Source organism: Osmerus mordax, chromosome 2 (assembly GCF_038355195.1).
Source record: "Osmerus mordax isolate fOsmMor3 chromosome 2, fOsmMor3.pri, whole genome shotgun sequence".
NCBI lineage: Eukaryota > Metazoa > Chordata > Actinopteri > Osmeriformes > Osmeridae > Osmerus > Osmerus mordax.
Genome location: NC_090051.1, coordinates 18,955,755 through 18,980,732, shown reverse-complemented (window position 1 = coordinate 18,980,732; position 24,978 = coordinate 18,955,755). Strand labels below are relative to the sequence as shown.

General features: G+C 41.2%; 2 protein-coding genes across 2 annotated transcripts in view; both read right to left on the bottom strand.

Moving 5' to 3' along the window:
• Positions 1–19,875, bottom strand: part of LOC136957600 (titin-like) — a 137,088-nt gene extending 117,213 nt beyond the window's left edge. The window contains exons 1-41 of the mRNA XM_067251650.1: positions 19,697–19,875; positions 17,295–17,398; positions 16,900–17,103; positions 16,518–16,805; positions 16,311–16,399; positions 16,014–16,234; positions 15,635–15,923; positions 14,714–14,953; positions 14,475–14,588; positions 13,730–13,978; positions 13,450–13,515; positions 13,099–13,357; positions 12,947–13,004; positions 12,635–12,853; positions 12,384–12,526; positions 12,124–12,293; positions 11,789–12,016; positions 11,430–11,671; positions 11,107–11,327; positions 10,847–11,011; positions 10,524–10,692; positions 8,736–10,435; positions 8,249–8,530; positions 7,593–7,859; positions 7,190–7,462; positions 6,841–7,104; positions 6,491–6,751; positions 6,117–6,377; positions 5,602–5,865; positions 5,249–5,509; positions 4,903–5,163; positions 4,567–4,827; positions 4,319–4,460; positions 4,052–4,220; positions 3,726–3,957; positions 3,330–3,614; positions 3,112–3,237; positions 2,833–3,021; positions 1,420–1,920; positions 639–1,139; positions 221–265 (exon numbers count right to left, since the gene is read on the bottom strand). Of these exons, the coding sequence (XP_067107751.1) occupies positions 221–265; positions 639–1,139; positions 1,420–1,920; positions 2,833–3,021; positions 3,112–3,237; positions 3,330–3,614; positions 3,726–3,957; positions 4,052–4,220; positions 4,319–4,460; positions 4,567–4,827; positions 4,903–5,163; positions 5,249–5,509; positions 5,602–5,865; positions 6,117–6,377; positions 6,491–6,751; positions 6,841–7,104; positions 7,190–7,462; positions 7,593–7,859; positions 8,249–8,530; positions 8,736–10,435; positions 10,524–10,692; positions 10,847–11,011; positions 11,107–11,327; positions 11,430–11,671; positions 11,789–12,016; positions 12,124–12,293; positions 12,384–12,526; positions 12,635–12,853; positions 12,947–13,004; positions 13,099–13,357; positions 13,450–13,515; positions 13,730–13,978; positions 14,475–14,588; positions 14,714–14,953; positions 15,635–15,923; positions 16,014–16,234; positions 16,311–16,399; positions 16,518–16,805; positions 16,900–17,103; positions 17,295–17,385 (10,270 nt within the window). The 5' untranslated portion in view covers positions 17,386–17,398; positions 19,697–19,875. The remainder of the gene's footprint in view (positions 1–220; positions 266–638; positions 1,140–1,419; positions 1,921–2,832; positions 3,022–3,111; positions 3,238–3,329; positions 3,615–3,725; positions 3,958–4,051; positions 4,221–4,318; positions 4,461–4,566; positions 4,828–4,902; positions 5,164–5,248; positions 5,510–5,601; positions 5,866–6,116; positions 6,378–6,490; positions 6,752–6,840; positions 7,105–7,189; positions 7,463–7,592; positions 7,860–8,248; positions 8,531–8,735; positions 10,436–10,523; positions 10,693–10,846; positions 11,012–11,106; positions 11,328–11,429; positions 11,672–11,788; positions 12,017–12,123; positions 12,294–12,383; positions 12,527–12,634; positions 12,854–12,946; positions 13,005–13,098; positions 13,358–13,449; positions 13,516–13,729; positions 13,979–14,474; positions 14,589–14,713; positions 14,954–15,634; positions 15,924–16,013; positions 16,235–16,310; positions 16,400–16,517; positions 16,806–16,899; positions 17,104–17,294; positions 17,399–19,696) is intronic.
• A 3,749-nt stretch (positions 19,876–23,624) lies between these two features.
• ttn.2 (titin, tandem duplicate 2) overlaps positions 23,625–24,978 on the bottom strand; it is a 154,926-nt gene continuing 153,572 nt past the window's right edge. Inside the window, exon 237 of the mRNA XM_067251637.1 lies at positions 23,625–24,958. Coding sequence (XP_067107738.1) covers positions 24,660–24,958 — 299 coding nt within the window. The 3' untranslated portion in view covers positions 23,625–24,659. The remainder of the gene's footprint in view (positions 24,959–24,978) is intronic.

Genomic DNA, 24,978 nt, shown 5'->3' with positions numbered 1-24,978 from the left:
AAATTGAGGGTCATCTAGATTTGAATATCTAAAAACGACATACATTTCAAGCACATTTTTTCCCCAAACATTGTTACATAAGACACAAAGAAAAGTGTCATGCTTTTGAAAAGATTTTAAAAACTATCTGCAGAAGGTATTGCAAAAACCTTTGGATACATTTATATATTTGTAATTAATTAACATTGAAGAATGTATATTGATGAGAAGGAAATGTTACCTGTAACTCCATCCTGAGTTCCATAGTCCTCCTCTGTGGTTGTTACTGTGAAGAGACAAACATATAAATTAGAGATGATGCCCTCCATCCATGGTGCAAAGCTGTTAGATCCAGGTGACACATTGTGCATCCATATTGTCATTTTCGCTGGCATGCTTGGGTTTTGACATATACGCATATAGTTCTCTTAATTTGGAAACTTATTTGGAACGTGCTCAGTGATATGAGTACACTCATCTTCGACATCCGTCATTGTGCTTGAAAACCTGGTCTAACCTAATTATTATTCAATCGAATTTTGATTGTCACGAAGTTTCTTTGTCTGTGTGATAAAAGACAGTGTGGGTGGGAGAAGAGAGAGGAGAATCGACATGATTGGCCGAGATAGCACAAAGGACTAAAGCATGCAGATGCCAACCTGTCATCACTGGGCTGCACTCAGCATCTCCAGCTGAGTTGACAAGTTCGCAAGTATAAGTGCACCCTTGCCAAGGACCAACATTCTTAACATTTAAACAGCACAGGGGCCCATCGTGTTTCAGAGAGTAAAAGACAGACTCTTCAACAATCAACTGATTGTGTAGCCAAATGACAAATGGAGTCGGGATTCCCTTCATTATGCAAAACAGAGAGATTGTGTCTCTGTGTTTGACAAGCAGTTGAGGGGGGAGTTTGATGAGGAACTCTGGGATGGTGGCGCCACCTCTCCCACGCTCTTCATAAGCATCAGGGAAACAAAGATGGTTGATGAGGCTGTAAGCCCTCTTGGAGGTGGGTGGTGGAGATCCCAGTGTCTCCATGGACTCTTGGTTGTCTTCTTGGTCAGAGGTCTTTCTAGAGGACTCTCTGTCTGGCTGCGAGGCTTTATAGACAGAATCGGTAGGGATGGGAGTTTCTGCTTTGACATTTGCTTCTTTTGCTGAGTAAGAACAAAGTTAGGGAGATTTATTAGGGATTAAGTTCATCAGTTAAAGGGTATCTAGGCTTCAAATAGGCGGAAGGGGTTAGTGAAATGGAAAGATGGATATTAGGGGCAAGCTTGCAATGGGAGAATAACTAGATTTAACAAAGATGGTTATTCCATTACATTTCACTTGGTTAACAATCTATAGGATATATTAAAGGTTTAAAAGCAGCAAGAAGCAGATGGTGTGGGGTGGACAAGAGAGTGGTGATATTCAAAAAGAGAGATTAACCACCTTCCACAGTGAGCTGAGCAGAGGTGCTGTTCTCGCCATGTTTATTGAGAGTGGTACAGCGGTAAGTCCCCTGGTCACCCAGCTCTACCCCCTGTATGATTAGGGACTGAAGCCCTCTGCTCTGGGAGAATGTCACCCTCTCTGTGTCTGCCAGCCTCCGTCCGTTATGGTCCCACACTATTCCTGTAAACGGCTGGCCATCAAAAGAGCAGTTGAACTGGGCCATCTCACCACTTTTAACCCTCACGTCGGTCATTCTTAAGAGCAAGGTGGGGCTTGAGGGAATGCTCATGTCAGATTCTTCAATAGTGGTGACTTCCACCTTCCTCACAGATGAGGATGTCATCCTCACGGTGGATGTCTCAGAGACAGACTGAAAGGTCTGTACACTGTGTGCACTCGTATCCACTGATTGGAAGCCCTCTGAGTGTACCTCCTTTTTGTGACTTATCTCCCCAGTTCTCGACACAGTTTGCCTATCTATGGTTTTCATATTTTCATCTGGGCAATAAAAAGAGTAGAATTAGGTCAAGAATCAATAGTGACTTCTTCAGGTTATTGTTGACGGGAATGCAGTGCGAAGTTGGTGCAGCGTTTTGGATGGGTGGCATTTCAAGATGAGAAGTGACAATGGCTGGTTTCTTGTCCGGTCATGCAAGCTTGTCTTGAGCAAAATACTACACTTTACTCTGTGTTCCAAAAACAAAGAATGCAAAAAAAATAATTCCTGAAGGGGATTGGTTAGCTAATATTACCTTTAAAGTAAGAGACAAAATATAGCATGCCACGAAGAGCAAAGCACTTAGAAGATTGCCCCGTGATAACTGTTAGGATTTACATACACATGTTGGTAGTACTATCGGTTGCTTTAAACATATTTTACAGCATGCTCAGAGAAAGCATAAATTAAGAATATCCTGGTGACCACAGTATTCTAATAAATTCAAAGACAATGTTTGTTGCGGGCCAAATTGGTGGCTTATTTTACAAACAACTTATCTCTGACTATAGAATGCTGGACACAAGCATGAAACCTTGCCACTTCTCCATGATGCACTTGCCTTTACAACATGCTTTTAACAGACTAAAAACAGACAACTGACACTATCTGCTGTTGGATATACTGCAAGTTGGGATTGCCACTGAGAACAATGTATTTGGCTTTAAAGACAAATTATGCTGTTCACTGACCTAATGGTAGCCTATAGCACAGCATTCAACACAAGATACAAAAGTATGTTTTCTAAATCTAGTTAATTCTGATAACAGTGTAAAATCAACCTCATGGGAAATCTCAGTTTTACTAAACTAGCTCATGCATAGTATACATACCTACCACTGTAATTCCCAATACAAAGGATTACATAAATTGGAAATATGTCTAATTCTTTTTATTACGTTAATTAAACTCACCATCAAGTGTTAAAGTTGCAGAGCAAGACACCATTCCTGATGAGTTTCTAGCAACACAAGTGTATTCCCCTTCTTTGTCAAGGACAACTCTGGCTATCTCCAGCTGGCAGTTGTCATCAAACTGAGACATCTTAAAGATGTCAGACTGTTTGAGCTCCTTATCCTTGCAGTACCAAGTGATTCTCAGATCTACAGAGAGAAAGAACAATTTATTTGGTTTGTGTATTTCATTACAGTTCAGAGAAAGCAGTTATTTTTAAGATGATAAAGCATAGATACCTTCACCAGAGACACAACACTGGAACTTGGCTGACTCTCCCTCTCTGAGTAAGAGATCTTTAAGGGGAGAGATGATCATAGGTGCAGACCGAGGAGATCCAGAATCGGGTGAGACTAATTCGGAAACTGAAATACAAAAAGGTTCAACAAAATTATTGATCAGATATTTAAACTTCTTATTTAAACAATTAAATTGTATACACAGTGTCTCAACCTACCTTCCACATTAAGGACACCTGAGCTTGTGGCCATGCCAAAGTCATTCTTCGCCTCACAGTTGTAGACAGCTGCATCTTCTGGGAACACCTCAATCAGTAGCAGTGTGTGCTCGTTTCCTTCACGCAGGAACTTGCACTTGAACCCAGGGGAGAGAGCCTGGGAGTTCTTGTACCAAGACACTTGAGGCTGTGGGATGCCAAACACTTCTACAGAAAAGCGAGCAGGTTTGCCTGCCTCCACAGACAGTGGCTGCATGTGGCGAATGATCTTTGGTGGATCAGGGACTAAATGAAATAAACAGTTACAGAGGAGCTTTTGTTAGAAATTGATGATTGATTTTGAGTTCATGCTTTCAATTTAAATGAAATTCAATGAATGGAATTGTGCAAACTTACCATTGACATGTAGAGTCACAATTGTCCTGTTTTTTCCAGCAATGAACGTGTACTCCCCTGCATCACTTCTATAGGTTTCTGAGATAGTCAAACGGTGAATCTTCCGGATGACAACATAGTTAAACCGGTCCTCAACTGAAAAAATTATCTCTACACCGTTTCGGAGCCAACGGCCTTCAATGTCATCCTCATTGACTTCAAATTCAAACATCGATCTTTGTTTTTCAACCACCTAGAAAAATATTTTTCAGACATTAGTATTCTACAGACACATATTGACATACAAGACAGCGCTTTTCATTTGTAAACCTTCAGGTGATACTAACCGTGATTTCTTTATCTGCTGGCTCTGAGATCCTGACATCCCGTCCCTCTACAGTCAGATGACCCTTTGACACACTTGCACCAGCGACCACAGAATACTCCCCAGCATCAGACAGGCGGACAGTCTGGATCATCAAGCGGTGCAGAAACTTCTCAGTGGAGACTTTGTATCTGCAATGATGACCAATGGAGGGGATATTGACCAACTGTTATTAGTAGCATTTTTCTATATTCTATAAAAAAAATTCTATAAAATCGATGACACTGACCTTTCAGATACTTCCAGCTCCTGTCCGTCTTTCATCCACATCACTTGGATGTTGGGCTCAGAAACTTCACATTCAAAGATGGCCTTCTTCTTCTCTGTTATCTTGATATCTTTAATATGCTTGGTGAATTCAATCACGCGAGCTTCAGGTGCAAAGACAAGAGTACAGGAATACATTTAATACTACTGCCAAATACTTAGTACCAAGTATTGCCAAGCCTTGTATCAAGCCTTATCAACAGTACTTACCATCAACATAAAGGTTTGCGGATGAAGATGCGGAGCCAGCCACAAATTTATAATCTCCAGTATCACCAAAATGAGTATTCCGGATTGTGAGGGAGTGTGTAAGATGCTTTGAGCGACTCTGGCATCTGTCTGTGGACCGAATCTCAATACCATTCTTGAGCCACTTGTAGGTGATGCTCTCATAATTGACATTCACTTCAAATGTGACGGTGTCTTTCTCCTGAGCGTTTATGTCTTGCATCATGGATGTGATTAAGATTGCTGTCAAAAACACGTAATTGTTAGATTTTCATCTTACACGGTTTAAATAAATATAATTAGTTTAAAAAAACTTACGATTAACAGTCAGTGTTGCAGAGACCCTGTCATTTCCACAGACAAAGGTGTACTCTGCAGAGTCTTGTCTGCTGGTATTCATGATCTTGAGCTGGTGAAGTTTTCCCTGGACCACAATCCTGAACTTTTCACTCATTTCAATCTGCACTCCATTTTTCAGCCAGGTGGATGGGACATTGAAATGTGAAACTTCACACTCAAAAGTGGCAACATGTGTCTCTGGGACAGCAATGCTCTTAAAAGGTTTGGTGACACGCAAGGCTGGAAACGTAAAACATAAATTTAATATGTTGCAAATTGTTCATTTACAATGTTAAAAATAATTGATTTCAAAGTTAAAACTTACATTCAACATAGAGAGATGCGCCACATTGCACATGGCCAACCATAGCGGTGTACTCTCCAGCTTTGTGAGTGTCCACATGTTTGATGATCAACTTGTGAGTTTTTCTATCACACAGCATGTTGACTTGCTCACTTGGTTTCAGCTCCACATTATTGAACATCCATTTTACAGGAATGTCATCGTGGGACAGACCCAGCTCAAAAGTGGCAGTGGCATCCAACAGTGAAGTCACATCTTTTGGCTTCTTCAAAATCTTAATTGCTGGAGAAAAGAAATATTGATATCCATGAAGTTTGTAAAACATTTTCAACACACAATATTACAAGATCTACGACAGCTACAGTTGTACTTACTCTCAATGTTTAACCTGGCATTAGCAGACAGCTTTCCAAGTTTGAATCCATAAACAGACTCATCTTGAGTGGTGCAGTTCTTAATCTTCAAGGTGTGGACCATGCCTTCAACAGAAATTTCACATCTATCACTGGGACGGATGTCAACACCATTCTTGATCCACTGTGAGCCCTTCACATTCTCATGGGTCAGCTCCAGACTAAACACTGCCTCCTGTGTCTCAGAGACGGTCTGGTTCTTCAGGGTCTTCTTGATTTTCACAGCTGTAACATTAAATATGGGCATGTGTTAAGAGCAAATACTGTAGTAGGAGGGAGGATGGGGCTTTTAGTGGTCTTAAATAAAATCTTTAAGCTTAGTAAGACACTTTGCAATAGCCTATACAACTAAATTTTGTACAAACACGATTACAAGTAATAAGAGGTTCTGTATGAATATATAAGTCATAGCAAAGTAATTGTAAACTCATTTTTCAAGAACAGATCAATGTCTTCATTCAGAAGATGGTACTTACCCTCTACTCTCAGGTTGGCAGTTGTCTTTGAATTTGCAATCTGGTAGGTATATTCCCCAATGTCAGTGGCTTTGGTTATAACAATAACAAGACGCCTGACAGCACCAAGTTTTTCACTCCTGACATTTTCACTGAAGTCCACAGGCTGTCCATCCTTCAGCCACTTTCCTTCAGCGCTTGGGTTGGCGACCTCACACTCCATCTCAGCAGTCTGAGAGTCAGCCACAATCAAATCACGCAGGGGTTTGTTGATGGCGCCACCTAGGTATCAAAAAGTAACAAGTGATGTCAACCTGGTGCCCTATATACAATTGTTCTGTTACAATGTTTTTTTAAATGGTATTGGTATAGTGAAATATGCTTGTTTAGCATACCTGACACGGTAAGCTTTGCGCTGGATGTCTTTTCACCAGCTGCAAAAGCGTATTCTCCCTCCTCATCCTTCATGGCATTAATGACAGTCAAGGCATACCGCTTGCCCTTTGCCTCCATCTTGTATTTCGCACCAGCTTTGAGGGGCTGCTTCTTGAAGGTCCAAAGAGCATCAATGCCAGGATGAGAAACTTCAACCTCAAAGATGACATTCTGAGTCTCGGTGCACACTCTATCCTCCATGTGCTTCACGATTGTAATTTCTGGCGGAATAAGTTACATTAGAACACAAACTAAACTTTCCTATGATTTTATAAAGAAATAAAATGCATCACTTGTTCAACATTCTTACTTTGGACAGTTAATTTGCAGCTTGTGTCAGCTCTGCCAACAACCAGCTTGTAGTTTCCTTCATCTGAGGCAAAGGACCTGTTAAACACCAGGCGCTGTTTGGTTCCCTTTGCAACCATCTGGATCCTCTCACTGGGCATAACGAGCTTGTCATTTTGGTACCACTTCACAGAGCTGACATCTGCAGCAGAGATCTTAGCCTCCATAACAGCCTTGGTTCCCTCAACTGATGTGATGTCCTTGAGTGGTGCCAAAATGCCAATAACTGTAACACAAAAAAGTCAACAATTTGGTTAACTTGGAAAGAGTAACTGTGTGAAACTGAAAGTTGATGTAAAATATGAACTCACCTTGAATTGTCAGTTTTCCGTTAGTGGAGATGTCTTGGGCAGGCACCACAAAGGAGTACATTCCGTTGTCATCCTTCTTGGTATCCTCAATCAGTAGTTTGTGGGTGAGTTTGTCAATTACAATGTGAATACGATCTGAGGCAGTGATAAGATTACCATTCTTCATCCAAGACCCCTCAACATTTTCTTGAGAGAATTTGACTTCCAGCTGAGCAATGTCACCCTCACAAACCGTCACATCAGACAGCGGTTGCATCAGAGTCACAGGACGCACTAAAAGGGACAAGTGATAAGATTCAGATTTCCATGATCAAATCAGCAATGTATGTTCAAAGTTCAGTGACCTCAAATACATTATATCTATAGAAAATAAACACACCGTCTTACTAATTGTAAAACTCACATTTCATCTTCAGGGAAGCACTTGTCTTAAATTCACCAACAACAAATGTGTATTTGCCCTGATCTTCCTTCTTCACGTCTTTCACAGATAGTGAATGTCTTCCACGACGGGAGGAGGTAACATATTTGCTGCTGGGAGTGATCTCCTTTTTCTCAAAGTACCAGGTACCTTCAGCATCCTCACGTGACACAATACACTCAAACTCTCCAGAGTAGGTCTCAGGCACCTCTGTGTTGTCCAAAGTCTTCACTAATTCCAGCGCAGAACCTATAAGCGTAAGTGTACAAAGAATAAAAGAAGATTAGAACGATTAAATTGGTGGCTTAAAATAAAACAAATAAAACTTCTTGAAATGCATGCATTCATTCATTTAAACCCACATTTATAAATGCATCTTTAAGGATTTTAATGTTGCAGGAAAATGTTTATATGCTGTATTAAAATACCAAAAAATAAATTTGTGAATGTGGTTAATTGTGTCATAATTGTTACATGTGTTTCTTTAGTCTACTTATTTGATTACAAAGTGAGAGGCATAAAGGAAAATGCGTGCCTGGGAAGTTCATTAAAAAGCAAAGCTTTCAATCTCTATCAAAGGCAATGCTGCAGATTTGGTTTGGAAATTAGATTAAATACTTATTGGTACACTAACATACCTTCAACAAGGAGTCTGGCCGTGGTTCTGATGTTGGGGTCCTCAACAACGGCACAACTGTATTCTGAATCATCCTTCATGCCAATGATTAGCACAGACAGGAAGTGGACCTTTCTGTCTGAGTGCATCCTGTATTTGTCTCCAGAGAAAATCTCCACATTGTTTTTCAGCCATTTGACTTTGACAAAAGGCTCATTGGTTTCACATTCAAAGGTAGCCATGGTGTCCTTCTCCTTAGCCTCGATGTCCTCCAGCTCTTGAGTGAAGGAAATGACTGTCTTTCCTGCAGAGTAGATAATGAATCAGGGATGCAGTGATTTACAGTATGTTAAACTACTTAGCTCATTTTAGCACATATTGTTTGTTATGAAATACTGTGCGATGACAATGGTTGACAGGATTCAATTTATTTATCAAATCAAAATCGTAATACTATCCATAATCACAAATAGACAATAATTATTAAATAATGTTTCTCATATAATTACCTTGCACCAACAGGAAAGCATGGCCTGAAGTTTCCCCTGCAATGTTGACGGCTTTAACCATGACACTGGCAGAATCTTCAGCTGTGACATTGCGTATCACTAATTCACATACATGTTCTTCAGGCCAATACCAATTGACGCGATCCGTTTTCTCAAGCAAAACACCATTCTTAAACCATTGGCACTCAGGCTCCGGTTTACCAATCACCCTGACTCTGAAACGAACCTCATCCATCAGGGAAACTGTCTGGCTTACAATACGCTCTATGATCTTTGGAGCTTCCATGCTGGGAGAGAGCTTGAATTTTTCTGGTTTGATTGAGGGAGCGGTGACCTTGCGTTCTTCCTCCTTCTTCTTTTCAGCCTCAGACTTCTCTTTCATATGATGAAGAAGTTCCTCCTTCCTCTTCTTAAGCATGCCCTCGTAAGACTCATCCTTCCTGCGAGACTTGAGCTCCACAGCAGTGATGGCCTCATAGTAACCCTCCTCTTTTCTGCGCTTGAATTTATTTTTCAACTCATCGGTCTCCTCTGTGGATTTTTCATGGATAACTCTCTCTGTCTTCTTCAGCTTCACAACCTCTTTGGGCCGAGTGTCCTCGTCGGGTTTTTCAACCTTCACAACGTCAAAGGAAACTTTCCCAGCTTCTGGTGCAATGCCAACTTCTACAGCCTTAGCCTCAGGGACACGACGAAGGACAGATCTGAAGTCCTCTTTCTGTGTGATCTCAAGCTTAACTGTATGCTCAGCTGTACCAATGGGGTTCTCTGCCAACACTCTCACTTCTCCTGAATCGTATGACTTGATATCTACAATCTCTAGGTAGTAAATACCATCATAGTGAAGTCTCATTCTCTTGCTCTTGCGAATGAGCTGACCGTTAAGGTACCAGTTAACCTTTGGTGTAGGATAACCAGTCACTCTGCAACGGAATTTTGCAGCTTCACCTTCCAGTACTCTGGCAGGCTCAGGAACAAGAACAATCTCTGGCTTTGTCTTCTCTGATCCTTCATCTGCACCAACTCCAGAAGGACCACCTTCATGAGCCATACGCTCCATCTCATCAATTCTTTGTATTCCCTTCCTACCCTCAGGTAGCTGACTTTCCTCAACAAGGCTCTTCTCATCCTTGACAATCAGGGTAGCTGAGGTCTGGTCAACTCCAAACTTGTTAGTTGCTCTGCAAGTGATCACACCACTGTCTCTGGCATAAGCAGCTTCAAAGTCAAGACTGCAGTAGCCAAATTCATTGACCATGCGCAACCTGTTTGCAGCTGCCAGGGGTTTGCCATCATGCAACCATTCAACCACCATGGTGGGGTCTCCAATAGGGGTAAGTCTGCATTCAAAATGGACGGGACCAAAACGCTTGAGCCTGACTGAAGTCAGCTTCTTCTTGAACTGTGGCTTCTGTTGTTTCTCTTTGTCATAAAGGTCACCCTCCTCCCACTGATCTTGACCGTAACGGAGATGCAAGGGTTCCAACTCTGGAGGAGCAATATCCTTGGCCTTGTAGGTTCCCTTGGGAATAATAAGCTTCCTTTCAGGTTCAGGTTCAACAAAGTCCACCTCAACATTGACCCTGCAGCGAGTGGTATCTCTTCCAGCTTTGTTGATGGCTGTGGCTGTGTACCAGGCACTATCAGAGCTCACTGGGACAGGGATCTGGAATTTGGCCTCTCCTTTGGTGCCTTCAATCCTAAAATAACATTTTTTTATCAATTAATCTGATCAAACAAGCATCAAGTTACTGTGTAAGTTTAAATCAAGATTAGAATAAAACATACTTGATATTTGGGTGCTTATGTGGGGAGATGATGTCACTGTTTTTCAGCCAAACAATATCAGGCAGGGGGTTTCCGATGGCTTTGACCGCCAACTCAACCAGAGTGCCTTGTCTTACACTGATGTTCTTCAGCTTGTCAGTAAACTGGGGTCGGACCAAGTTTTCTTTAGCTGTAAATCACGAAGAAAAGAAAGTCTGCAGTCAAGCATGAGTCAGCAATATCTCACTTTATACTATCAGTCAATTATACATTACATTTATTATTATAGTTAACCCATATATCTAATTAAAACTAAGTATGTAAATGAGATGACATTGTATTACCATCAACGGTTAAAGTCATGGAAACAGAGGTTCTTCCAGCTCTGTTCTGTGCAACAACATTCCACTCTCCAGAGTCATGGGGCATTGCTGGAACCACAATCAACGACTGAGTTCCATCCTCCTTAACAACTATCTTGTGGGTGTAGTCATTGACCACTTGTTGTCCTGAAATGAAAAAAACAATAGAGGAGGATAAAGTTGTCATATTTCATAAAAGGTTCTATAGCAACATGTCAAATCCAGACTCTAAAGTCACATACCGTTGTGGAACCAATATGTGTCAGGCATTGGTCTACCAACAACTTTCAGGTCAAATCTTGCAGTTTGCCCCTCAGCACACTTGAATGAGGAAGGCTTCAGGACAAAGACAGGCTTATACAGCCTTTCCAACTGACTCTCATCTGTTTCATCAAGCCTGCGAGCAGGAGAGCGACCAGGAGAGCGACTAGGAGAGCGGCTTGCAGATCGTGGGGATGTAGATCTGAAAATATATGAAGTTAGTGATGCTTTGCAGTCTTAAGTCTCTGATGATAGAAGGTGCATTGATCAGTTTTATTAGAGTACAAATAGTTTGAAATCTAACCTAATTCTCTGCATTGCTGGCTGGGGTGTATATCTCTGAGGTCCCCCTACTGCAGACGACACTACGAAAAGCTTCCCAGAGCTCACAGAATTGCCCTTCATGTTGCTGGCAAATGCTGTGTAAACACCCTCATCTTCAGGCAGCACCACAGGGAGACGTAGACTGGCTCGGCCATCCTGGAGAACCTCCATCTGGTAACGACCGCCGTGACGGATACGCTTTCCATCTTTGTACCACGCAATCTTTCAAACAACAAAGCACAGAAATAGGATTGATTAATGTCTAAAATATATTTTTTGTGAAGTATTATTTTATTTTTTAAGTACTATGCTTATAATAAGTTTAGATATACTTAGCACCTTAGGAAGTGGATTTCCTGTCATTTTGCAATGGTAAGTGACCCCCATTCCCTCCATGATCCTGTAGTGTTTGACTGGAGTAGCAAAGGCTGGCTGTACAGCCTCTTCTTCTGCAGCAGTCACCATCTCCTCTCCATCCTCAATAACTAGTTCCTGGTAGGTGATCCTCATGATGGTCAACTGAATCTCATAGATAATCCTCTCTTCAATGTTTGATATTTGGAATTCCTATGGAAAACAAAATATTTAAAAAAACAAAAATGTTACCTTTTGCTAATCATCAAGCCTTTGGCTTTTTTAATAATAACAATTACAGACTCTTTTAATCTGATTACCTGCTCGGAGACAAATGTTTGCATCATCTGGGTCTGCATGCCCCTCTGCTCCATCCCATATTCGCTCACAACAACGGGGGGCACATCTCCCACTTTGGGCTCCTGTACCATTGTAGTCACTTCAGTCTTGTATGTCACTTCCTGTGTCTTCATGTAGGCTTCATATTCCTCTGTAAACAAACATTTTGTACGATCATCAAGTTACTGATCCCCTTTTAGATAGAAGTTGCTGCATTCAACTTTTTTCAAATTGTACTGACCTTCCTCAAGCAGACTGGCTGAGGCTGAGGCTTCTCCAAGCTGGTTCTTGACAAAGATGGCGTACTCTCCCGCATCATCAGCAAATGTCATAGAGATCTCCAACCTGCACTCTCCAGTCTCCTTTTTGTAGGCAACTTTATATCTAATCAATTGATACAGAGTACATGGTGAATAACAAAATCCCCACATTCTCATAGGTAAAAAACTCAGTTTTTACTGTAAATAAAATGTGACAATGTGTACCAAGTACCTGTATCCAGTTGTAAGAGGTACCCCACTCTTCTTCCAGAAAATGTTGGGCTTTGGACTACCTCCAATTTGGCACTCAAAGACTACACATCCTCCTTCCTCCAACTTTTGTACAGTAGGTTTCTTGATGAAGAAGGGAGCAACAGCAGCTGCAGTTTCCACAGACTCTGCAACGCCACTCACCTCCGACATGGTCTCCTCCTTTGCTTCAACTGTCATCCTGAAAGATGAACAAGTTTGCCATGAAAGTTAAAACACTGTGGAAATGAATTAATCTAAAACAGTTCAAATTAAGAGACTAATTTCTTCTCACTGTTTCTCGTGAACAATTGTCTGTTCAGTGACAGCAGCCAATTCAATTTCTTCTGACACTGTAATGGAAAAAGAAGCATTTAATTGTATTTTTATGCTTCGCATACAACATTGGTTTGATTTTGTTGTAGAATAATATCTATGTTCACTTACCTTGAACAAGTAGGTAGCTGGATGTGCTGATTGTTCCAGCCTCGCTGGTGGCAGTGCAGGTAAAGCGACCGCTGTCCTCAGCAAAGGCCTCACGGATTACCAGACGAGCAAATCCACCCTCATAGGTTATCTGGAAGTCAATGGAACTCTCGATTCTGTAGTCCTCTCTAAACCACATGATGACAGGGGCAGGGTGACCACTGATCTGGCACTCCAGAGTCACAGATTCACCCTCTGTCACAGTCAAGTCCATCAAAGCCTGAAAAAAAAATCCAGCAAAAAACAAAGTTCACAAAGTTGTAATCTTTAACTAAAGTAACTTCAAAAAGGTAAGAATAATTAAATACTTACAGCCAAAAGAGTAGGTGGGACCACACTTTCCTCCAGAGTTGAAGGTACAGCGGCTGCCTCCACAACCTATGGAAGTAAAAGATCTCTTTGTTAGTTTGTTGGTACTGAATGAAAAGTGTCTCCAACTTCTCTTGCTGTGGACTCAAATGAAAACATGAACATGCACAAAAGAGGGGAGGCTGGGAGAAAAGGACCTAAAGGAACAGAGAGAGATTGTGAGTAGCTAGAGAGGAAACACCATTAGAGACTGAAGAGGGGGGAAAGAATCTGACGTACAAACCTGTGTTTCCCAATCCTCATATATTTGCTCCATGCCCCCTATATATCCTGTCCCTGTCTGTAATTGAGTGTCGAAATATGTCTGATATCTGTCAGTAATATCTTTAAATGGAGGAGGGGTAGACTCTGGCATCATTCTTGTCTCCACAGTCTTATGAGATGGAGGCTTGACTGGCTTGATGATCTTTTGTGCAGAGGTAGAGGATAACTCTTTCTGCAGTGTGGCAATAGCAGAGCCTGTTCTTGAAACCTGACCAACCCAAGGAGAATTTTATTATGATCACAAACCAGAACAGTACAAAATTGGGTTTGTTTAATTAAATTATTATTATTTTTGCCACAGGAAAGGGGATCTATGTTAGTTTTATTAATGTAATACGAATTAATTTAAAGACTACGTTAAACTAAGTTCTAAGGATCAAGACAGGATTTTATGTTTTTAGTATACGGTACCTATTGATTAATGAAACTATAAGCTGAGGGGTTAAATGTTCATACCGTCGGTGTTATACTGTGTAAATATTTATTAGAAGCACTGTTACTTCTGAAAGATATACATTTGCATTTACATCTCAGGCAAGCAGTTTTTTTATCACTATAGTTGTATTTTTTTATTTATTGAATAACACATTTTGACCATATACTTCTAACTAAAAGTATATAGTTAGGATTTAGGTTTGATTTCCCATACTTATTACAAACAGCTGGTTATGCTACACTGCTTGCCCGGGGTGGTCTGAGCTTACCTCATAACTATAGTCAGGTTTAGGAACAGTGACTTTTGAAACTGTAAAATGTGGAATTGGGGATGGGGGCAGGGCAGTATCCACATGGGTGGTTGTTTCTGTACTTCTTTGCATCTAAAGTAACCAACAGAACAAATGATCACATATCTAAAAACTACGTATTAAAATAAGTATTAGGAATACAAAGACGGAAACACTGTTGTTATTATGATTTTTTTTTACTTCCAAAGCCCTCTAACCTGGGAGACCTGCAGGCTTTGCTCAGGGGTATAGGTGTGGATAGCAGTTGGCATTTGGGTTGTCACTGTCCGGGTTGTTACATGTTGCTCTGTGGCCAGCATTTGCTGCTGTTTCAAATCTGTTTCTATAGTTTCCTCTTCAGCATGACCACCCTCTGCATGCACAGGTTTCCGAACACGTGCTTGGTCGACAGCAGCCAGTACTGTAGCCACCGCCTCAGCCTTTTTCCCCCCCTCACCCTGGAGACAACAAGCAGCGGGTGTCAGACAGCACATAGATCTCAGACCATCCATGGCAGTTGAAACTAGACCAACAAGATATTGTGTACATGAAAGCAGAAAACAAAATTTCACAAGAACATCACACTGTGTTGTGTTAGTACCTTGTTTAGTACCTTATCGTGTAGACAATGTCATACAGTATCACAGTGGCAAATGAAAAGTATAAGTCACAGGACTTTGTCCTTAGGTGCTCTACTTTATCTTCGTTATCTTTTATCTATCTATCATGTTGTTGAAAAACATTTGAAAGTGACAAGATGGATGATGAGGAAAAGAAAATCAGTTAATGTCCATGCTTATTGATGCACTGGGCCAATGCTGCTACCCCCTGGGCCCTGTGGTTACAGAAATGATCCACTGCTCCATAACTGCGGCCAAGTAGCTATCACCCTGGTTGTGTTGACCCTGATGTATGTTAGTGAGATTAAAAGCTATATCACTCACAATTACAACACAAATTAACAGACATCACCATGATGGTGATACACAGAAATCTGCTGAATCATAATGTGTTGCTCATTCAAACATTCTGTCATGCGTCACAACACTGGTCAAGGACAGTATAACGGCATCACAGTCCACCACTAGGGGGCTCTGGTTCTACAAAGTTGATGTGGTCCCCAGTGGGACTTGACTCACCTCTTTGACAAATACGGCTGTCACCTGCTGCTGCTGCTGCTGCTGCTGCTGCTGCTGCTGCTGCTGCTGAACTCCATATGAGCCCTCCCAGTGCTGCTCCATGTGAACAGAGGAGGCAGAGGTCTGGACGCGGGTGGCTCCAGCAGTCATGGTGTAGCTGGACTCGAAGCCTCCCTGCTTCCAGGGGGGCGGGACATCTGCTCCCAGGGCCATCTGCTTACGTGTGGTCAATGGTGACTTCACAGGTCTGATGGGGGAGACAGACAGTCTGGATGTGGGGGAGGCAGACCTGGAAATGGAGAACACATTGAATCAGAGACAAACATGTACAGAATATGCATGAATGCTTGCCTGGTAAAAAATGATTCACAATTTGTACCTGACAGGGGTTGGAGTGGGTGCCTTCACATGTCTCACAGGTGATGGAGACTGGTGACGGGCACCTGCAACCTTGGACACCAGAGATGGTGGAGTTGGTGACTTTGAAGTTGGCTTTGGTGGCACACGAGGGGGGGTCTTGTGTGCCAACTGCTGGGTCATAACACCCCCCTCGACCTGCATCGACATCATGGACGAGGACGCAAAATGAGACTCCATTCTCTGCAATAAAATTTACAAGGGTAAGAGAGGAATACGATAGAGGATGGAGAAAGTTCCTTGATGTTTGTCACTGTACCTTCTCAACTCTAGTCTGGCGAGTCTGAGAGATCTGAGAAGTAGACACAACTGTTTTGGTCTTCTTGGCAGGCACTGCTACCTCTTCACCTGGGGAACAGACAATTCAATTATACATTTGTTAGTATCAAGTTAGCAAAGCCTTTGCCTGGGGTTCATTTTCTGATTCACACTCAAGACTGTAGTCTCTCAGTTTTAAAAATCTTACCCTGAACTAGTAGTTCACAAGTGGAGGTAGCCCGCCCACTGCTGTTTGAAGCATTTACAGAGTAGGTTCCAGAATCCTCTGGGAAAGCTTCAGCAATCAACAAACTGTAAAGGTCTCCTTCTTGAACAATCTGAAAGTCAGCGGAGCTTTGTATCTCAGCTCCTTCTCTGTAGAACTTAATCACAGGTGTAGGGATTCCTGCCACACGAACATCCAATCTCACTTGGCTTCCTTGTCTCACGGTCATACTCTGAAGTCTCTGAATAAAGTTGGGTGGCGCAGTCTCCGCTGTAGAAAGAGGAGACAGTGTGTTAGTGTGTGGTTGTTCCCTTAAACCAATTCCTGCATCCGTCTTGCAGTTATAAGAAAGGTTAGTATTTACCTGTAACAAGGAGTTCAGCGGTGCTAGTGGCTTGTCCAGCTCCATTGGTAGCTCTCACAGAAAATCTTCCACTGTGTGCGGCTGTCACAGCAGGGATCGTCAGAACAGCGCGGCCATCGCTGAACGAGATCTGAACGCCGGGCAGAGCCGCAGCAGTAAGAACCTGGCCATCACGGAACCAGCTCACCTCAGGAACTGGAGAACCTACAGATAGATATGGGAATTCATTCAGGTGTTAAGGCTGCTTCATCCAAGCAAAAGTATCGGTTTCAAATGCTTGACTGTAAATGGACAACGTTTTAATACAACTATCAAAGTATTTTATTTAACATCATCTCTGGACAGTGCCACAAACATTTTATTTGTATGCTATGAAACAAAATAGTTTTCCTTACCACTAACTTGAGCCTCAAACGTTGCAGCACTACCCTCAAGTGCCACAACGCTTTGTAACGGCTGTGTAAATGTTGGCGCCTGTGTCGACATTTTGATAGACACCCTGGAATGAGAGATACATGCAGAAACAGAATTACCCCCTTTTCCAAAACACTTCAGAAAGTTAATCATACACTATTTTTACATTCGAAAGGTATGGCTTTGATTATGTCCAGCACTGAAGTTCCATAACTCTCTGAGAGCAAGAGCGTATTTATAGTCTCTGAGAGAGTCAAAGAAACTAAGTCATCAGTTTTGGCTGTCCCTGCGCCCCTGCACCTGGCCTAAAGCAGTATGTCGGTCCTGACTGCCCACGGCTCAACAGGCACCAGGGGCTCTTTGCGGGGTTGGGTGTCAGGCCAAACACTAGGACTCTACAGCCAGCAGTCAGTGACAAGCCTCAAACAACTTAAACAACAGCAATCTTCACATTCTCTGATAGCTCAGTGGAATACATTAATAATGCGTAGCAACACTCTTAACCATATTTGTGTGTCTTTGTATTTTAAACGCAACTGTAGTGCACAAATTGATAGCCACTAATTCTCTAAATCTAAATAACGATAGGCAGATGACAAATTGATTAACACACATTTCACCTCAATTTAACACCTTGAAGGAAATGAGTTACACAAATTTCACAAATCTACTGTACATTTGCATAGCAGAAGGGTCATAACAGCATTACAAATGTATTCAATCCTATTCCAAGATTGCAAACAGTGATCACAAACTGGTTTAATATTAATTAAAATTTAATTTGCTTTAAAGATCACAGATATCACAAATCCTGTGATATTCAGTACAGATACAGAACCCTGAATGCTGTTAAAGTCCAAGATTGGAACTAAAAATAGCTGTTGGCTTCAAGTTCCATCTTCAAGTACTCTCTCTCTTTCCAATATTTACGTATTTTGTATTGCATTGATTATAATGACAGAATACGTTTAAGATGAATTCTTCTACTGTCAAATTCTATTTAGGCTATTATACCATTGGACCATGTCATGGTTTCTTAGAAACAACCATGCCCCTTTGAAAGCACAGAAATAACTTCAGAAATAGTCTGCAATTCATATTTGAGACTAAAACAGATTGAGCATTATTCAATCATTTATTAACTGCCTTTCTTTTTACTTAAATGTCTGTTTAAAAAAATCTATCTATTTCTATTTCATAAAATATTCAAATGTAGTCATGGCATTCAGCCCTCCAGATTGAAACTGTATTAAAGCATTTTCAATACAAGCTCTGATAGTGATGAAAGGAAACACAAACAGCTTTGTAAAGGGGAGCTGTCCTCAACAACCAAGGAAACCCATTTGTCACTGGCCTTTGCCATTTGCTACCTGCCATGACCAGCCAGTCACCCCTGATTCTAGATACCACAGTCAAACCAGATTCTATCACACATATTTATAGAACTCCAGAATCAAAGCTTATTCATAACCAATGACATAAGACTACATCTTCACTGGATGTATAATAGCAGTATCTGTACAGTGATACCAAAGGCCTACGTGACTAGCAGTGTCAGCCTAGGCCTAGTTATAGGCCTGTCACTGTGCAGCTCTTCCACCAGACTGCTCCTGTCTGTCAAATCCCAAACCACAACTTTCACATCAAAAGGTAAATATCAATATGCTTAAAACAAACATGACTACATATCCCAAATTCCCACATGTAGCTGGTCAAACATCATAAATACAAAATAATAATAATCTGATCAGTAGATTAGAACCACCAATTGACACCAATTGACCTACACTTCAAGGTATCAGTTAGACTGATCTGCTCATTTGAACTATCAAAAACAACACACATGATTGCTGGGCAGTCATCACTGGAAAAAAAACATAATATAAAACCTTCATAAAAACCGTGTAGGGAACTGTATTAACTTCCGATGTTTAAAAACTGGAATCTGAGGGACAGATATGGCAGTGGCCAAAAATACCTTGTCCCCCTTGCTTGATTGACAGCCACCATGTGGCACATAACTGGAGGTGCAACTGATAGCCCTGCTGCTGATTCCCTTAAAAAGACATAGAGACCCGGCTGGGATACCAAGCTAATGCTATCACAGGCTATTCTTGGATTTTCTGAAATCATTCCACAAACTTCATACGTTTAATAACCTTGAAAAGCTCAGAAAACAGCAGCTCAAAAGCAAAAATAATGGAACTAAATGTCAAAATGGAAGTAACACAGTATGATATTTTTTTATATTGAACGATGAGAACAGCCTTTAACTAAATCCTCATTTGCAAGAAAATGTACCTTTTACCAGTAAAAAGGCTAAACAAGAAATAAGTAAACAAATGTTAGAGGTATGTGTGGATACAGGGTGAAAACTACTCACTTGTATCCACAAGGGTGCCTTGAACAGATGGGACTGTGCCCAGGTGACTAATGCAACAATCTCCTTATCCAGAATGTTTCCAAAATATCCAAGGTGAGAACGGTTGAGCCTCGAAATATCCCCTCAAAACAAAACTACACAGTGTAGCGTGTAGTTTTGCTTTTTCCTTGCAATCCCTACACCTGAGGCAAGGCTGGGAATGCTCCAACTGCTCAGAAGTGACAATATGGTTCTTTAACTTTATATACTTGGGGACAAATCAGCATCATCACTGCTCTGTCACTCCCCATTGGTCACTCTCTTGGGGGCATCATGGGAGAAGAGTCCATTTATGCAACTTCCCACCTGTCACTCAACTCCCTCCTGCTAGTCTGTGGTTGATTTCTCTGTTATGGTCAGGCGATTTGTCTGTTTTCATTGACGTTCATTAAGTATTAGAGAATTGTCCACTCACTATTCGTACTCTTAGTAATATTTGTTTTCTTACATTACTGGTTAGATACCCTGAGTCATTAAATAGCTGGTGACCATAAGGAGTAAGTGGCTGTCCCTGTCACTCAAACTGAAAACCCCCGTTACAAGACAGCAGAAAACACTGTACAGACACCTTGGCCACCATGCTTGTTTCTCTCTACATTATGTTCATTAAAACACAATGAGACCAACCCATCCTTACAGTCCAAATATTTGTATCAATATGTATAACTATTACAGTAAGATCAAAGAATCCTGATTATTCTTTGTGGAATCACATTTGAGTGAAATCTGAAGGTTTGGTAATCAGGTTTGGTAACAACATTCTGCTTAAGTAACTCAGTAATTCATCCTGAAAATGGCCCATACTATTTCACATACCTTTCCCTAAAAGGTAAATTGATCAGATCAGCATTTCTATAATTAATTGTTCTCATTTTTGGATATAGCCGTTTGATTTAATGGAATGATGGACCACTTTAGTTTTCAACTGCATTGATAAACATAATTTTGTCAAGGTAAGAAACTACAAAGTCAGTTATGAACCATCAAAATATTCATTTCAATTTGCTGAATGGGTAACAGTCTTTAAATTGTCTAAGAGGAAATTATTATACAAATAGCAACCTTTCATACCTGAAGAGGTTGTTTGCTCTGTGAGTGCCTGGGCTTAGCTTAGGCTGTATTAAAGAGATCTCCGGATCAGAGGCAGACAAAGCCTGCTACAATAGACCACCTAATGAGAAAGTGTGTCCTGATGCTTCATATCAGCAGGTACCTCAAGTAACAAATTGCTGAAGGCCGCACTGCAACCAGCCCTGTCTGACAGAATTGAATCATTCGTAAGGTTAGATTCTTGTCACAGGAAACTAATGTAACAAAACTGTGTTTCTATTACTTTATACCTGCTTTGAACTTCCAAGTTACCAATTAATTGATACATTTGTCAGTCATAGTTAATTGTGCCTAATGATCTTTTTTCTTTAGCAGATGTATACTACAGCATGCTACTAACATTGTCATAGTCACACAAGTCCCAGTTTGTTTTTGTAGTTTCTTCAGTTTTTGTAACCCCGGGTAATTTTCATATTGACTAAGGTTCGGCTTGTTTTACAAAACATTTATGCAGGAACTTGATCCACAACACATATAGAAGCATTGTTGGAAGCATTTAATCTCAATTAAGTGAATCCTCCTCCTTCAATAGTTTGAAAACATTCAGAAGCTGTTGTTGGCGAAGCGCCTGATCAGATTGGGGGACATTTGCAATTAAGGGACCTGGTTGAGGTGTGAGTCCGCACTGTGTGATGGTTCCATTTGCAACGTACAGGCATGGGGGTTTTCAAGACCAGGCCCCTCCCAGGCTGAGCCCCAGTCTCTGGTACACTGACAGGTTATTTCTGCTAGCCAGTCCTGGGGATGGGAATTTGATTTATACAGCCAAGCCATTTCTGTCTCGCAGGCCAGGGTTTTGCAATGGCTTCAGGTCTCAGCCTGGTGGGCTCATATGTCACACTGGGACAGCTGCAGGGCCCTAAATCCAAGTTTGGGAGCTCTAACTCCTCTAGCCAGTGTGATACATAAGGGGCAAGTCTCTCTGACTAGCACAGTGCTGGGACACAGGGACAACATGAGAGGAGAAAGAGAAGTGTCTGGTACAGACACCAAGTGGCCCCATTTAAAAAAAATACAAATTATCAGACCATGTAGGTCCATTATTTGTGTGAATGTTTGGGCTTAAATTCCAGGACATTACATTTTCCCCTTGATCTTACTCCCAGTTCTACTAGACTAGAGTTCAACAGTAGTCATTCTGCTTGAGTAGAACTCTTTGGCAGCTAACTGTCTGATTTGCAGAGTAACTTATTTGCTGGGATAGAACTCTGCAGCAGCTGTGACAAGGTCTCTAATACCACCACAAATAAAGTGTGTGTGTGTGTGTGTGTGTGTGTGTGGGGGGGGGGGGGGGGGCACTATGGGCATACAGTGGATGACCACATCCTAATAGGTCCTAATTGTCTCAAATAACAGAAACCCAGTTGTCACCTGTATTAACACTTACACAGTAGCCTTCTCTTCAGTGGACTCACTTTGATGAATGTTTGACACCAGAAAGTACCATTTTGACTACTGCTTTTAAGTCATTGTGTTTGCATAAAGGTGTGTACATACTATTCATAAACATAAGTGTTTACATAAAGTCAAAGAATCTTTGCCAGTAATTAGTTACTTGTTTAGACTGGAGCTTTTTTAGGTCGCTGGACACTCCATGATATCTTCCTGTGGTCCTGGACGAGGAACATTGTGTGTGCAATGGCGCCATCTTCTGTACCATTCGACGTAAATCTTTAAGCTGTATTCCGATTCCATGGTGCTTTCCACCGCTTCAGAAATTGAAATTGATTTAATTAGCGTTGGCATGCTCTTGAGAAACGCAGAAGGCTTTACAATCCAGAAAAATGTTGATTGCAAGGAAAAAGCTAACAAAATGCTAACTTTTCGAACAATAGAACCGGCGCGTGCCTGTGACGACCAAGCTAGTACTGGTAGAAGGCTAACGCAAACTAGCTGTCCCTAGCAGACCAGCTTGGAAAATTACTACTTTTTAGCACTATATTCAGGTAGTAGTTTAGTGGAAATTAATGCATGCAAATGAGTGAGAATCACTGACAATCTGAGCACGTGAAACACTGCATTTTCAGTGCAGGTATTGTATCTGTTTAACTCAATTTAATTTAATGAAATTCTGAAACCTTCCCAAATATATATATATGTATATATAATGAACGTAGTTATCGTGACGTCACCCATTGGTTTGTGAAAGCCCGTTTTGAAGCCTCGATTTTTGCACTTCCTGGTCGCCATCTTTGGTTTTTGGAGCCAGAAGTTACCCTACCTAGTTGGACGAAAGGGCTTCCCACCTCGCTAACGGGCTTTCGCCTCGATGCCGCTGGTTAGTAAACCTGTCAATCAAGCTATCCACGCCCCCAAGTATACCGATCTTTGAGGCCTAATATCTACATACTTATCTAATTGGTTTCAGATGGACCACCAGGACACTGATAAGAAGAAGGGAATCTAGCTAATGACACCATATTGAATTGTAAACACTTGGTTTTGACTTAGTATTTCATGAGATAATTTGGCGATTTTTGAATGGTAGTCAATTGGAGACATAGTTTTTTGGAGCCTGCCCCTGGCGGCGACCCTCGGCGGTATGGCACTTTTCAGCCCCGGAGGTTGCCCCTTGGAACCACCCAACGCTTGAATGTTTTGAATGATTCATGCATTATTTGTTCTCTAGGCTAAGGTAGGGCCTAGTGCAAGTTCAGCGTCAAATCATGTGATTTTCACATTTCTCTTACCCAGTTTGAGTCTCTTCCAAACCTTCTCGACAAGTCTTAGGAATAGCATTACAAGAGATAAATCAGACAAATCATTAAAAACACAGACATTTTGTGGTGCTGATATCATGCTTTATTAAATCAATAATGAATAAAACTCAAGGAGGTTGCGTAAATAGATATAGCTACAATTCTAATGTCAATCAAACCAAAGTGCAGGGCAAACAATTATTTTTCTTCACTTAACACAGTGGATGGTGTCACTGCGGTACGCTTGCTTGATGTTTGCCCATGCAACTGACGGTGAAATTCTAAAGCTATCACACAAACACACTGCAGTCCTCCAAGAGATGGCTCTACCTCTGCAAACAAGCGCAGAATGGACTTTCTTTGTGAATGGCCAGGTGATGTTACTTCTGAAAGTGTATTCAAACAGTCGTTAGCCAGAAATAGAGCACAAAAAAAACATTTTAGCTCACTGAGTGCAGGCCGCTCGCACTGTGAGCATGTCATTAAAATGGTGGTATGACATAGTCAGTCAGATCACAAGACCAGTTTATGCTGCTTCCATGAGGGTAATATGCAAACAGCACTCAGGGTCTTATGATCATGTTACAATTCATAGGAGTACTGTAATATCACTGCACATAGAAACATACAGTGTATAATATTGTCTCTCTGATTTTGTAAACTTCAACAGGGAGCCTCTCTACCTGTTGAGGCAATCTTAAGACTTCAACTTATTGTTGAGGCACAGAGTTTAGTTTCAGGTTTAACAGGGTATTCGTTTCATGTGAAACTTTCTCCTTTTAAACATCAGTTTCATTTGTTTCAGTTAATATTGTCATAAATAACAATTCATACATTTCCCATAACCGTTAAATTCGGCTATATACATTATGTACATGTCACAGAAAAATGGATCAAAAATCCTAAGTCATAATTATCCAATATGGCACATTTTATAACAACTTTAGACTTTAGTCTAGTTTGGCATAAATGAATGTCAAGTTTGGTATAAAAATAGTTCATATTTACAAGAACAGAAATCCAGGTCTTTATCGAGTAAGATTATTTTGTTCAATTAATAAATAAAAAGGCATTGAAGGAGGGAAAGGGGAGGATAGAAATTAAATTGGCTGTTTTTACATTGATCGAATGCTAATGTTAACTGTTGCTGTGTCAGATCCAAGCTCATTTGACAGTTTAAGGGTGTATGCCCCAGCATCGTCCTGTCTTACACCGGTGATGATAAGTGTGGTGAGGTCATCCATTGTTTCAATATGGAACCTGCCACTCTCTTGCTCGCCTGGCAGGGTTCTTCCTGAGCGGGACCACTCTATCTGAGGTGTTGGGTCTCCAGAGAAGGCGCAGGCAACAGTCAGGACCTTTCCTGCCTCAATGCTGATGTCTTCTGGGAGAGCCTCAATTCTTGGTGCAGAACCTACATAAAACATGACATGT